This window comes from Meleagris gallopavo, chromosome 1 (assembly GCF_905368555.1).
Source record: "Meleagris gallopavo chromosome 1, MGAL_WU_HG_1.1, whole genome shotgun sequence".
Lineage (NCBI taxonomy): Eukaryota > Metazoa > Chordata > Aves > Galliformes > Phasianidae > Meleagris > Meleagris gallopavo.
Genome location: NC_139404.1, coordinates 130,457,347 through 130,472,000, shown reverse-complemented (window position 1 = coordinate 130,472,000; position 14,654 = coordinate 130,457,347). Strand labels below are relative to the sequence as shown.

Sequence of the window (14,654 nt, the reverse complement as noted above, 5' to 3'; positions counted from 1 at the left end):
CTAAATGTGATTTCGTTTAGTAATAAAAGAATTAAGAGACTGTGTTACTTACAAAGCATGCAGAATAGGACTGCTTTTACTTACTTGAATTCTTCTTGTTTCTGTTTTTTGTAGTCTTGTCTATATTTTGTGAAGGCATCAAATAAGTGATAAATTATTTCAGCACTAAAAATTCGCACTCCTAAACTATCAGCCATTTCCTGCGCATCACGTTCGATCCTCACATCAAATGCCAGGATGACTGCATATCTGCAACAGAAAGAAGTCAAGCAGTTCACCAGGCAGCTCACAGAACTGCAGCTGAGAAGGGAGGCTTCCCAAAACACCACTGTGCATTTACCGACACAGTAAAGCAAAGAGCTCACTTACTGTGGGTCGTGCTCCAACATAACGGATGCCTTCATAACGTCTTTTTTATGGACAGGACCTATGTTAATTCCTGCATACTGTTGAAGAGAAAAGGCACACAAATCAGTCACTGACCTTTCTGAGTTGAAAGGAAACAGTTATCAACTCAAACACCACCACACAGCAATAAAAACAACACCAGATGCAGCACAGAGAGAACTTACTGGCACTTCTGACGTTTTAAGAAATTCAAGTAATGCTTCCAAAGACCCTAAAGTAGAAGCCTGGACATAAACACCTTTCTCTTCTAACTTGATTGCGTTCAGTGTTTGCTTCAGTTCATGTATCAGCTCATCCTTTAGAAAGAAAAGCAAAGTTTAGTTCTATTGCTGTTCTTGGTTTATGCAGTCCTCCTGTTTCTGACAGCCATACCGACAGGTACCAACGTGGAGCCCCACAGTACAGGTCATACACAGCCCTGTGATACACCATGTCTTAGTGAGAAGAGCCTGTACCGAATTGTATTTGAGGACTTTGAAAGAAGGTGACCACATAACACAAAGCAGATACCCATCTTGAGAGCCAGTAACACTTCTCTGCAACCTATGTTGTTCCACCAAGCACAGCAGGCTTCTACCAGCAAGATGAAAGAACACACAGAACAGCATGTGCCAGTGTCTTCAGTTGCTCAGCTGAAGATTAACAAAGACAGAGATCCCTAAAACCTCTGGGTGAAAAGGATTCTGAATGCCTCATGAGCAGCAAGGCCTAGGTACACCACAGAGGATACTAGAGCAGAAGGGCCACCTTGTTGCTCTGGGATGTTACAATCCTGTTTTCAAGAGCCTGTGTCTCTCAAGCCTGAACATTCTTTTCCTCTAACAAATTAATAGTTGTTACATTTTACTTGAAGTTCTCACACACCTACTACAAGTAGATTTTACATACATACTCTGATCTATCCATAAAAAGCCTGTAATTGGAGAATCTGAAAGATTAACCATCCTTAAGAGGCAAAGGTAAGTAAACTGTAGGCTGAAGGAAAACTACAATTAAACAAACTATCAGCACAGTGGGTCTTCTTTTTAAACTAGCTTCTTCACTTTGGGAGGGCAGAAGCATCTCATCTGAATTTCAGTTTTTGAGATAGATGTGTTCTTTCTTTGGCCTCTTTGAAGGTTACAAAAGAAAGTTTATTACACAAGTCTTTCCAATTCTGACGATAGTTTAAGAAACTCCACCAGCAGTGTGATTTCATTGAAATACATGTATGAATTACTACAGATGCTGAATCAGTAGTAATGCAGTCAAACTGTGCTATGATGTGTTTTCAGTCCTTATTCCATGAGCAGAGACAACCCAGCAAAATACCAGGGAAAACTAAGAATCAAGATACCAAAAACATCAACGCAGTAACACTCAAGATGCTGCAGAGCCTTGTGTCCATATGATTATAACAGTCTTTCAAACAGAACCAAAAAAATAAGCATAACAAGTTACTTGCACATTAGGCTCTCGATCTTTGAATGAGCTTCATCACCAGAGAGCTCAATCACTCCCGGATTAAGTGTCTCATTTCAACATCAGCCATCTCACCTTGAGGACTGGGACTTCATCCTCTTTATGAGCTACAAGCAACGGCAAACCAGCCAATGTTTTTTCCAAATCTTTCCCAAGAATCTTCACACCTTGAGCAGCAACCACCTCTTTGTGCTTTTCATATTGGTTCTGAAAAGGAGAACACACAGTAGGAAAGAGTTCACATAGATGCTACACAGCAATACAAAGTTGTAGTAAAAAGATGCTGAAGAGCTGATCACCAGCAAGAGCAGCAGACAAGATGACAGTGAAGTCCAGCTCTTCCCATATATCAGTTACTTTCTCTACTTCACACTCCTGACATCCTGTTTATCTGAATACTCCTCTCCCATTAAATTTTTTTTGTTATTATTGCTGGGATTCAGAAATGGGAGACAAGGCATGCAGCAGCAGGGGAACTGTCCGAGGCACAGAAGACAGCCACCAACGTGGACACACTAGGAAACTGCAAGCAGTGATAGGAAGCTGCTCACCAAAAACACATCTGCCATCAAATCACCAAAACCCATCTGACAATCTTGTTGACCTGGGAAACTTGTAATGTTAACACTGCTGTTTAAGCCCACACAAGACATAAGTCTCATAACAGTTTCATACACCGGTTTATCTTCTGCTTTGAATAAAGGGAAGCAATGGCCAGAAATGCTTTTTACATATTGTACTGCCTTCCCTTTCAAGTCGCCCTTAGATACTGCTACTGAATTCCACTACATTCTCTGTTGTATCAAAATTTGATTTTATTTGGTTCTAAATGCTCTCTTAATGCCAGTACACCAACCAGTTTCCATACCTTAACTCGTAGCTCCTTCATAGGAGGAGGTAGCAGAAGACCTCTAATCTGAGTCACTATGGGACCTTCTACACCAGGAACAATAATGGTGTCTCCCTCCCTCAGGCGTCCATTAATTAAAATAACATCTATGGTAGTGCCCATGCCTGGCAGTGCTTTAACCTGAATGAAGGAGAGAAAGAAAGTTACTCTCTGCTTTAACATCTGTTTCTTTTGGTAGTTGTAAGCCAAGTAGAAGGGAGCAAGAGGGTGAGGGCAGAAATTTCTGGGTGAGTTTCAAAGAATAGCTGCTGAATTACCTCCATGACTTGAGCTCTCAGTTCTTGACATTCAGCCAGTCTCTTGGTCAGCATAGTTTGCGTTAGCTCAACGAGAAGAGCTATCAGACTTCCCATGCCATCCCCTGTGTGAGCAGAGGTAGGTACAAGAGAAACAAAAGTGCGGGGATCCTTATTCTCATAAAACAAGGCAGCATTCAAACCCTGCAATCAGGATTAATAGTTACTTGGGGAAAACAGATACGTACACACACACACGCACGCACCCCATATACACACAGTTAACAGTAACACAATTCCAGCCAACCACTACTGCGATTCTCTACTTTAATTTAAAATAAAACCAACACAGTTACTGGCAGCTCACTATAGAATATGTGGATTCAACCTATACTTGGATGCAGCACGGGATAACTCCACAAAGCCTATTACCACATGAAGCTTCAAGATACTACTGTATGCCACCAACAGCTGTTCCCAGAGTCGATACGACTCACACCCCACTGGTATCCAAGGGAACAAGATGGGATTCTCTCGTGTGATTCCCAAAGAGGGTAAGAACAGGGACAGAGAACTTGATTTGCTCTTCATGTCTTCACTGACCACACACAGCAATTAGCTGTTACTTTTCTCCAGACTAGCACTCCAAAGACGGAGCAGTTCAAAGAGCTGCTCCAGAGAGTTCAAAATTTGGCTTATGGACAGTAAACACCAATGTGTCAGAATAAATCAAAACCACCACACTCACAACACCATCCTTACTACCACTTCTATTAACAGAAGAGACTTGCACATTCCAACCTACCTGTTTTGCAAATTCCACTATGATAGCTTTTGCACGTTCTTCAAACTCATCTTTTGTATTCTTTTTCTGCTTCTTTAAAGTCACAGCTACATCTGTATCAGGACTTTTTTTCCAGTCGTATAACCTATCAATCTTGAAAACACAGTAATACATCATCTTATGCAACAGAAGGACAACTTTATGCTTACTCCACACGATTTGAGATAAATACTTATCAGCTAGCAATACTGGATGGTAGCAGTCAAATCTACTTGCTTCAAAGGCATTATTTCTCTACGTATCTAGCTGATGTCAGAGCGAATTTCAGTAAAGCAACGCTACTTCATATTTCAATCATTTAAACCATAATAGTCTGTGTTCATATGGAAGAAGTTTACATACATCACTTACGTCAGGTTTAACATAAAACACTCAGATGAAGGAGACTCCTGTACAGCTTTACATACACAAAAACTTGAGGCTGTTTTTTATTTCCTTTGAAAAGTGACTGTACTCATTTTACAAAGATTTTTCTAAACTTACTGGTGAATTTGAACCCTTTCCCACACTGCTACAGAGATGGTTGGGGTTGTCCAAAACATATAACCTGCATGCTTCAGAAAGACTTCCAGAAAGCAAACTGATCTTAGGTCCAAAGAACTTTAACACTGGCTTTACATCTCAGAACTGGATCTTAGAAAATGGATTATGACCTAAGTGACAGGACTATAACATAAACCATGAGAACTTTTTGTTATTTAATCTCTTATCACCCCTCCATCCAAGCATTTTAAAAACATCACAGCCATTTTCAGTAATGAGATAAAGCCTCCTTGGTTCCAGCAACCTTTAATGCTAACATTCAGTTCACTTTCAAAAGTATATTGAAGTTATGTAAGTTTATCAGTAAGAACTGTGAGACAAACTGCCACATTGTTCTGGAAAACTCCTGTAAAGCAGTTTGACCATCAAGGATTTTAAAAATGCAGCAGAAAGGAGCTAAGAACCACTGCTTCAGTCTTTGCACAAGCAATTCAAGATCATGAAAGACAACAGAAAACCAGAGTCAAAATACCTTCTTACAATATAAAAACATACCATCATAGTGAACAGCTTTCTTACCTTGTTGAGAGCTACAATAAAGGGGCATTTCTTAGATTTCAACAGGTTTATGGATTCAATTGTCTGTGGCTCCAAACCATGCATAATGTCAACTACGAGAATGGCAATGTCACAAAGTGAGCTTCCTCTATTTCTTAAATTGCTGTGGCATTAAAAGAGAAAAAAGATCATGTTGCAACAGAACTTTAAGAAAAACACCAAATACAGTGTCAAATTTACACTCATGAATAAGAAGTTAAAGCTGATTAAATATTCAAATTCCCCCATCAGAAATTGTCCTTTATTAAGTATCCATGAAACACTGAAATAATACTGAGAAGTCCTTTTAACAGTATATATTTGAATACACATAAGCAAAAGTAAGAAGAAACTACAATTCTGCCTATAGCTTTCCTGCTGTTATAGACTTCTTACAAGTTATGATTCACTGAATTGCTCTGAGTGGAAATTGAGAGGGTTACAGTGAAGTAGAGGAGGAAAATCTGAATGAGACAGATGACTCAATGTTATGACAAACACCAGTATCAGGCACCTGAAGTGTTGAACAAAACCTGGCTAGAAGAAGGGCTGTAAGGGACAGGATGCCAAGGAACAGGTCAGAATATCATTAAGTGCCCTAAGGCCTGGCACGTCAATCCTTTTAGAGGCTAACGCTTAAGAACATCACAACAAAGTCTTAATCCTGTCCAGGGATTTCATCTGAACACCACCTCAATGAGAACAGTTGTGCACAGTGTGTTTTTAACTTAAAAGTTGATCTAACATCTTTTGTCTGTATACCACCTGTATCCCTGGACTGTACAAGAACTCTGCTAGGAATCAGTTTACTTGTGCAACTGTTGTCTCACTGTGTCCTGAACTCAGTTATATCAGCAGGACACAGAACTGGAGACAAGGAGAGGAGCTTGAATTTTTCATGCCAGCATACCTAGGTCACACGTTCTTCTTCAGCTACCTTCCTTCCTGCCTCTATCTTCCCTCTTACAATAATTATATTAACAAAAATTATTTATGTGCTTTTACAGATACTCTCGTCTCAACTGACACGAAGGCAGGATATTAACCAGATATAAAAAGTAGCTGCAACGTAAGCAAACCTCTACTTCAGTTTTTATAAAGGAAGAAGAAATACAACATACTAGACAAAGACTTAATACTTTGTTAAAAATCCATGCAGATGCTTCAGGCATCTTCTGGGAAATAAAATACTGTGTGAACGAACATTACCTGAAAGACTCATGTCCTGGAGTGTCAATTATCAGCATTCCTGGAATTTTTATGTTCTCTCTGTCAAACTAACATTGCAAAATATTAGTCACCTTGGCACGGTAATGCAAGAAAAAACCTGAGCTGACAGCTTACAGATAGCACTTGCTTCAGAAAATCCACGGACATTTTAAAGCCAGCACCTCCACAAAATAAATCAAAGCTAATTGCAATACAAAAAATACGATGCAGCACATCTCCTAGATGCCAAATAGCCATTAGCTCAGGTAAGATTTGTAAGACAAAGCAGCATATAAGAGGGGAACAAGAAAAAAGAAAAACCCCAGAAAACACATTCAAGCTAGCAAGATTTATCACCCTCGTTGTGAATGATTTCTCGTCCCCAGGGATTTCACATTTTTAAAAGACTACATAAAACTTCTATAAAATTATATAAAATTAATTTTATATATATATATATATATAATTAAGAGAGACTTTACTGTTAGGATTTTACAGGAGCTAATGATGCAAGCTCATCGTTATTTTCAGTAGCAGCCAAATGTTTTGTGAGGAAAGTTTGTCCAGAATGCTTCCTCAGCACTTAGCTGAATAGTTTTAGGATTACTAAACTTAAATTACAAGTAATATTTCCATCCCTTAGAAAAAGACATCACTGCCAAAGTTTTTCAGTCAGCTGCTACAGGCAATATATAGCATCTAAAACCAGCAATGCACAACAGTTGCTATTTCTGTAACAATAACATTCATCACCTGTGAACTGGACCAATTTTGGCAGAGGCAGTAAGAAGTGAAGCTTTTTTAACAATAAAATACTCAGTAAGTTTCAAAAGTCACAGCTTCCAAAGTTATTGCCTATAGGAATTAAATCAACACCAATATTGGCAGGAAAAGGGTATCTGACTTTGTAGAGATATCTCACAAGGCCTAAGTAGTAACTAGTTTACAGTTCATATATATATACATATTATTTTTTTTTTTAAGTCTTTGAAGTGCTATAACTTACATTTTTCACCATCTTAGTTTGTTCATTAATAGCTTCAAGGGGCACATTAGTTGCACCTATCTGCTGGGTGATCCCACCAGCTTCACTGTCCTGCACATGAGTATGGCGGAGCTGAAGGCAAGAACAAGAAAAAAGACCAGAAATATTCACACGTAAGATCCCATTTAAAGTAATCCCTTTGAGGACAACTTAATCTTTTCTATTTTTAACCCCCTCCCCCCCAAAAAACAAAAAAACACTCAAGGAGAGATACCTTCACATTCTACATCTTACCTTATCTAAAATTTTGGTCTTGCCTGTGTCTACATGCCCTAGGACACAAATAACTGGAGCTCTCAGCTTTTCAGTGTTGGCATTCTTGCTGTTTTCAGCTCGACGCTTCTATATAGAAGATACAGGAAAATTGTTACGTATAAATCAAGAAACACAGCTCACCCCTTGAACTGACCACATATCTACACTAAACAAAGCTAACAGCAGGACTTAAATTTTCAAGGCAATTCAAGGCCTGCCATCCCTCTTTTCCCAAGTCCAAATGCCTACAAGCAAATACTTAACGTGTTTTATGCTTGCTGTTGCTGTTATTGTTACAGGCTTGCAGGCTAACTTACTATCAGCTTTATCAATGGTTCATTTTGGAGAAGGAACTTAGGTAAGGAAACTTAGGTAAGAGGGCATTAAAGTAGTCACAAAAATGCTGTACAATTTAGAAATACAGCTTTTAACACTGAAATCTTTCTCTGTAAAGAACAAAAGCTTCTTTGTCCAGAAGAAGGAGAGGCAGACAAGAGTGACACTGACAAGTACGTTCTTCCCAATCAAGTTGTGTTAGATTGGCTTCAGGCAATAACAGGTATTACCTCAATTAGCCCAATGTACGGACCTGCCTAAACAGTGCCATGACACAGCCATCATTTTGGCAAATATAGTTAAAAGGCCTTTCTGTGAACTGAAAATTCGTTGTTCCATAGCTAATCATGAGAACTCCCCCAAATAAAGCTGCATCCCAATACCTCAATTCTCCGTTTAGCTTTGTCATAAGCGCGCTCTTCCTTAGTGCGGTCATCATCTGAGTCGTACTCAGAATCAGAGCTAATTTCCTTGCTGGGCTTTCTTTCCCCAGATTGTTTTCCAGTAGCTTGGGAATCTGCATCCCTCTCATCTGAAGTCTTCTCATCCTCATCTTCACTCCCTTCGCTTTCGGCATCCTCAGATTCTTCGCTCTCCTCTTCTTCTTCCTCTTCATCCTCTTCCTCCTCCTCTTCTTCCTCATCTACTTCATTTTGTTCTTTGACTTCAATGTGAACAGGTTTGCTCTCTATCAAAAAAGAAAATCTAAAGTAAGAACTTCCTTAAATTCACGTTTCCAGGGGAAAGAGCAACATAAAGAAATGAAGAAAGTCTACAGAGTCTGCTGTCCAAGAGACAGGACTGAGATTAGGTTCCACCCCAGAAGTGCAACGCAAGTTCATTTTTCAACTGAAAATATGAAATGTGTTTTATATTCAGAGCCGCTGATTTAACGTGTTTAGAACCTGCAAAGTAAGTTTGGGGGGGTGGAGGGAGGAATGATATCAGCAGCACACTCCCATTTGAATTCATTTGCAAAAATTCAGAGAAGTGACATTTTCTAAAGTGTTGTGCACTTCAACAAGGAATGGATGCACTCCCACTTCTAAACAAAACAATACTCCAAATTCAACACAATATGGATTCAGTGATCAGGAAGGTATATTGAAGTAATAGAAATAATGAGGACAACTGAGCTTTTCTACCACTTTTCATACCTCATTCTAAGTTTTCCTAGACTGTTAAGAAACAATACTTTTCAAAGGAATGCTTCAATAAACAAGAACTATCTGCAAGTAATCTTCTTTCTTTGAAAGCTCCCTGGTTACCATACCTGTGAAATCACAAAGGACAAGCCAACAAACACTCTTTAAAGCTGTATCTTGTTCTCTTCACAAAGATGCTAGTAGGCTCACTGCTCTTTGAGATTAGTAATGTTTCCTTGCTATATTGAAAGTCCATGAGTTTATTAATAGACTAGATCTAATTCCCAGGAAGGTTTTCTTCCCCACATCACATTGGCAGTTCCTTCAAACACAAGTAGCAAGAAGTGGAATACGGCATTCTCCTCAGTGTAGTAGCAACAGACTTTAAAGAAGGTTAGCAGCCATTAGTATTCTAAAGTAGAACAGCCTAAGACCACAGGAACACACACTAGTAATGAAATATGAAGTGTCCACAGCTGAGCAAATCAAAAAAATACTCAAACGGTTTTTGATCCCAACAACAAAGACAGATCATGGAAGCACTAACTACAGTAATTAACTCCTGTTCAGGAAGATCCACAGCAATGTATCTTTCCTCCAACAGAAGAGGAAAATATCTGAGAAATTACCCCTACATTCTTGCTCAGCTCTTAACAACCCCAACAAATGCTGTCATTGACCACAGACAGAATACATGCTCAGGAATATCAATGTTCTGCTAATTCTTCTATGCTTGCCTCTCAAAGGAGAGGAGAGAAGGTATCTAGAACTTACTGTAATGCATACATGCTAACCTTCAGGCCACCTCAGTCTCTCACCTCTTTGAGAACTTGTGTCGAAGGTATTCTCCCAGATGTTGCCAGATTTCTGTAGTAAAATCATTAGGGATATGGAATAGCTACTAGAGAAATATGGAATCAAGTAAAAAGTTTCTCTTGGATCCCAAATGAGGTTGAAAACATACATTAAGAGGAGGGGATTTTTTTTTTAACTTGTTTTACTCCCAATAAAATAAAATAAATCAGTTGGATATTTTTATGTGATAAGTGCACATATATTTCCAAAGGGGAGCTGCCCCGTGTTTGTTCAGTCAGAGAAAGCTCTGCCTTTGATGAACAGAGAATCTTGTATCTATTTCCTATCACACTTGCCTTGCAAATCATTTAACAGTGGGAGGAGGGAAGTCTAAGCACGCTACTGTTTTCTACACAAACAAAAGACGAAGCCCTGAGAACAACTGTTAATCTGAGAAAAATACATCCACTTAGTATTTACATGCTCACCTTTTTCTCCATCTTCATCACTAACCATGGCTTCCCAATCATCCAAGCCTGCATCTTCTTCTTCTTCTTCCTCCTTTTCTTCTGAAAAGGAAGAAATCCAAAATTAAAGGAAAAGCAAGAGCTCACCAACATACAAAATTTTAGATGACCTTTCCTTTGACGTATGGACTGCTGAAACTAACAAGTTTGCTACTTTAATTATAACAAATTATCTCCATATTCCCTAAGTAGAAAAATGCTGCATACTTAAGAAACACGTAAACTTCAGTCCTCTCCACGTAAATCTTACAGTTCTATCACCTTTGCCTTGCACAGCTTATTTGTGGAAGACAGATAAAGTACTGATGCAGATGCTCCCTGCACATCATGCAAGTGCCTGCCTCATACACACCTCACAAACTTCTACCACAATCTCCAAAATCCTGACAGGAGCTGCACAATTAACCACTAGCCATGCGTAGCAAAGTGGCAGAGAAACAAATTAATGCTGTAACCACCACACTTGTAGTCTTCAATTAGTACGAAACGTCTACAGAAAGTGCTATTTTAAGACTCCAGGTGCCTTGAGACAATTATGCAACATCATGAATTCCAGATTAAATTAATTCATTCCAGCAGGAGCTCGATCAGATAAAAGCTGCAGTCTCTTCTTATAATAGACAAATGGAAAAATGCAGATTCTTAATACTCTCCAAAAGGGGCATTAAACAACACACAGTTATGAAATTTAACATAAAGAAACAATTAATTCCAGACTGCTGTAACATCAGCTAGGAACTGCTTTCCTGCCAGATAGTTTTTTTAACATGGCACTAAAATTGCTCTTTCAAGAGATACATCAAGCCAGAATTAGAGTACACATTCAGTTTGATTTTTACAAAGCTGGAAACTTGGTCACTACTTGTCTGACTTAAGAATAAGGGTAAAAATTGAAACTGTCTCCTCACTGAGAATGAAGTCCAGTATTAAGCTATTCTGCCAAAGTAAATATTGTGCATAGGGAAAAAAGACAACAACAATCACCCAGTAGGCTGATTCCACCTCAGTTTTACAAGCTAATCCATATTCACTGCATTCAGCACTCGGGAAAACAGAACACTTCATGGTGATTGTATACTCAGTTTGAAGATTGCAGGGCTGTCACGAGAAGCAACATATTTCCCCCTGACTCCCACATAACACCTGAAACAACGCCTTTCAGAAAACAAATGAAAAGTCAAGGGAGCTAATCATAAGGCACTGAATGTACCTGTCTGACACAGTTGCCTAAGGTAATTGAACATGGGAGTTCACCAAGAATAAGGCACCCTTACAATCTCATTCTGACTCTTCATGCCTTTTTATTCCACAAAATTCCATCCGTTCATCCCTTTGAAAGGAAGGCAGCCGCCTTAAGAACGGATGGCCACTCGGCTCCTATCCAACAAGGTATAGAGGAAGAATGTTGAAAACAGCAAATATCTGCCACGTGGTACTGCTACTGCATGCTTTGAGTTTATTAGCATTACTACTAACCTGGCTCTGCTGGAAGAGGAGACTCTTCTTTTACCAGTGTTTCTAGTTCTACTGCATCTTCAGCTGGGGAAGTCACCTCCAAGCTTTCTGAAACTGCAAGAAGCAAATTAGTTTCCAGATTCTTTCAGAAGGCCAAACTTCAAAGTACAATTAGACATTCAGCTTCACATGTAACTTTCATTTCAAGTTGAGCTACTAAAGTAAAGAACATTTCAATTTGATAGCAAACTAACTGAAGCCCCACATACTCAGTTAAAACAAAGTTAAAGTGTGCAGCTTATCTGAGAAACATCTGGCCTTCCATGCATTCATGTGATAGTTCAGTTACTAGCTATGACAATCACCACTGATTTGAACATTAAAACAAAAAGCCACTTTCTTACAAACACAAGAGAAAATGAACTGGTACTAACAAACCACCCATTCTTGCTATACTGTTCTATTAAAAAAAACAAACTTCTGTAATTCTGATGGGCAGCCAGTCCAGCTCTTTATTCTTAAGTGGTAGGTAGCCATATCACTTATGTTGAACATTAAAAAACAGCAACAAAAAAAGCACAGCTAAAGAACAACATAAGAAACCTGCAGGCACTCTGAAGTGCAATTAATATAGCTTTAGCTGATTTATTCCACAAACATTTCCTGAAGCATGACTAATTTATCAAGTATTCCTAGATGCAAACCACACCTTCTTTATTCTCTGGCTGCTGCTGCTTCTTTTTCTTTTTGTCTTCATATATTGGCCTCTTCTTTGGCACAGAGTCTTTGGATGGCACTTCAACACCTGTAAAAACATTGTCAGGAAAAAACAAAATACTGTAGAAAAATAAATCAGGTGACTGCTTGCTTTACTTTAAATGAAAACAAGTTTTCAAGAGCTGCCAGATGACAGAGGAGAAGAGCAGAAAGTAGGTTCAGTGCATATTTTAACTCTCAAAAAGCAGTCTCATTTTCAAAAGCAGCAGAACTTGAGCAATGTTAAATGCAGTTCTCCAGATACTCTGACCACTCCTAAACAAGTTACATTACTAACAGAAAAGAAAAAAACAAAAAAACCGTGATCAATTAAATTTCCATAGGATTTGATGAACACACATACCTCAAGTTACACTGACATATGTTTGTTAAAAGTCTGCTACACTCAAATGCATTTAAAATGATTGTCTGAAAATGACAGGCAAACTGGAACAGTTCAGATGCACATCTCTTCTTAAGAGCATAAGGTTATTCAGAGGACAGAATTTAGTCTTTTCTCTTTTTTTCATTTGCTTTTATTTCTGAGGTGGGTTTGGTGGCATTTTTGTTTTTCTCCTCTTAAAGGAGAAAGAAAAAAAGCTCTAGGTATTAAAATAATGGCAATTCAAATCATCACCTTACCTTCTAATTCTGTAACATTGGAAAGGATTCAATTATAAACAAAAGTCTGGTGCAAAAATAAACTCCTTTAATTATCGCTACACCTCCTGAAATCTCAAAATTCCTTCAGGTACCCACCTAATTAACTGTGTTGCTTTGAGAAAAATCTGGTTGTGGCAGCAAAGAGATAGAACAATTCTAGTAATTACAACAGTGGCTGAAGAGAAACAACCACCTTACTGTGTGTTTAAAGATTCATTTCACTATAGCTACAAAGATTTCTACCCCTTCACACTCCCTAACAGCGAAGTGTCAGGCACTGTTTCTTTACAAATATAACAGGAATACTCCTCAGCCTCTGGAATTCTCTTCTTTCACAGAATCACAGAATGGCCAAGGTTGGAAGGGACCTCAAGAATCACAAATCCCCAACCCCCCTGCCACATGCAGGGCCACCAACCTCCCCATTCAATACTAGACCAGGCTGTCCAGGGCCCCATCCAACCTGGCCTTGAACACCTCCAGGGACGGGGCATCCACAACCTCTCTGGGCAGCCTGTTCCAGCACCTCACCACTCTCTCTGTAAAGAACTTCCCCCTGACATCCAACCTAAATCTTCCCTCCCTCAACTTAAAACCATTTCCCCTTGTCCTGCTGTTATCTACCCTTTCAAAGAGTTGATTCCCCTCCTGTTTGTAGGCTCCCTTTAGGTACTGGAAGGCTGCAATGAGGTCACCCTGCAGCCTTCTTTTCTCCAGGCTGAACAAGTACAGCTCCCTCAGCCTGTCTTCACAGGGGAGGTGCTCCAGTCCTCTGATCATCTTTGTGGCTCTCCTCTGGACCCTCTCCAACAGCTCTCTGTCTTTCTTGTACCAGGGCTCCAGACCTGGACACAGTACTCCGGATGGGGCCTCACAAGAGCAGAGTAGAGGGGTTTCCTTAGCCACAGGAACAAGCCATAAGGGACAATACAGGATTACAACACATTTACTTAATTGCAAGGGAGATGTAGATTCTACCTAACTGATAAGTAGGAAAGCTTCCATATATCCCTTTCCTAAAGCAAACGTAAGGAGATAATGCTGTTCCTCTGACTTCTAGCAAAATAATGCACATGCTTAAGCGAGTACACAAATTAATACAAGAGGATCCAGACCAGCTTTACAAAGATTTACTCAATATACAGTCAAACATAGTTAAAAAAATACAAAGAGGAGAAAAAGGTGTGAAAAGTAGATTTTTTTTTAAAAAATAATCAAAAAAACAAAAACCAGCAGTATAACTTACCCTGAGCTTGGAGTAGTTTAAGAGTAGCCTCTGCCCTGGCTCTGGCTTCTCGTTGAGCTTTTGTTAAAAGTTTTCCCTCCTTCTTCAGACGTTCCTTCCTCTCTTTTTCTTTCTGTTTCTTTCTTTCTTTCCTTTCTTGTTCCAATCGTTCCTAGAGAAAGGTTAAAAAACGTGCAGAAATCTTAAAGCACACTCCACACAAAAGCTGTGTGTTTATTCCATTGATGAGAAAACATATTAAGGATGAATATAGAAGCTGCATACCAGCAAGAGTTCAAGTTAA

General features: G+C 39.1%; 1 protein-coding gene across 1 annotated transcript in view; it reads right to left on the bottom strand.

Annotated features, from left to right (window-relative positions):
• EIF5B (eukaryotic translation initiation factor 5B) overlaps positions 1-14,654 on the bottom strand; it is a 32,568-nt gene that overhangs the window by 3,622 nt on the left and 14,292 nt on the right. Inside the window, exons 6-21 of the mRNA XM_085213878.1 lie at positions 14,372-14,522; positions 12,416-12,511; positions 11,728-11,820; positions 10,213-10,293; positions 8,168-8,472; positions 7,428-7,535; positions 7,155-7,265; positions 6,149-6,216; positions 4,922-5,063; positions 3,821-3,952; positions 3,037-3,219; positions 2,738-2,899; positions 1,945-2,076; positions 573-704; positions 370-446; positions 85-249 (exon numbers count right to left, since the gene is read on the bottom strand). Coding sequence (XP_085070004.1) covers positions 85-249; positions 370-446; positions 573-704; positions 1,945-2,076; positions 2,738-2,899; positions 3,037-3,219; positions 3,821-3,952; positions 4,922-5,063; positions 6,149-6,216; positions 7,155-7,265; positions 7,428-7,535; positions 8,168-8,472; positions 10,213-10,293; positions 11,728-11,820; positions 12,416-12,511; positions 14,372-14,522 — 2,138 coding nt within the window. The remainder of the gene's footprint in view (positions 1-84; positions 250-369; positions 447-572; positions 705-1,944; positions 2,077-2,737; positions 2,900-3,036; positions 3,220-3,820; positions 3,953-4,921; positions 5,064-6,148; positions 6,217-7,154; positions 7,266-7,427; positions 7,536-8,167; positions 8,473-10,212; positions 10,294-11,727; positions 11,821-12,415; positions 12,512-14,371; positions 14,523-14,654) is intronic.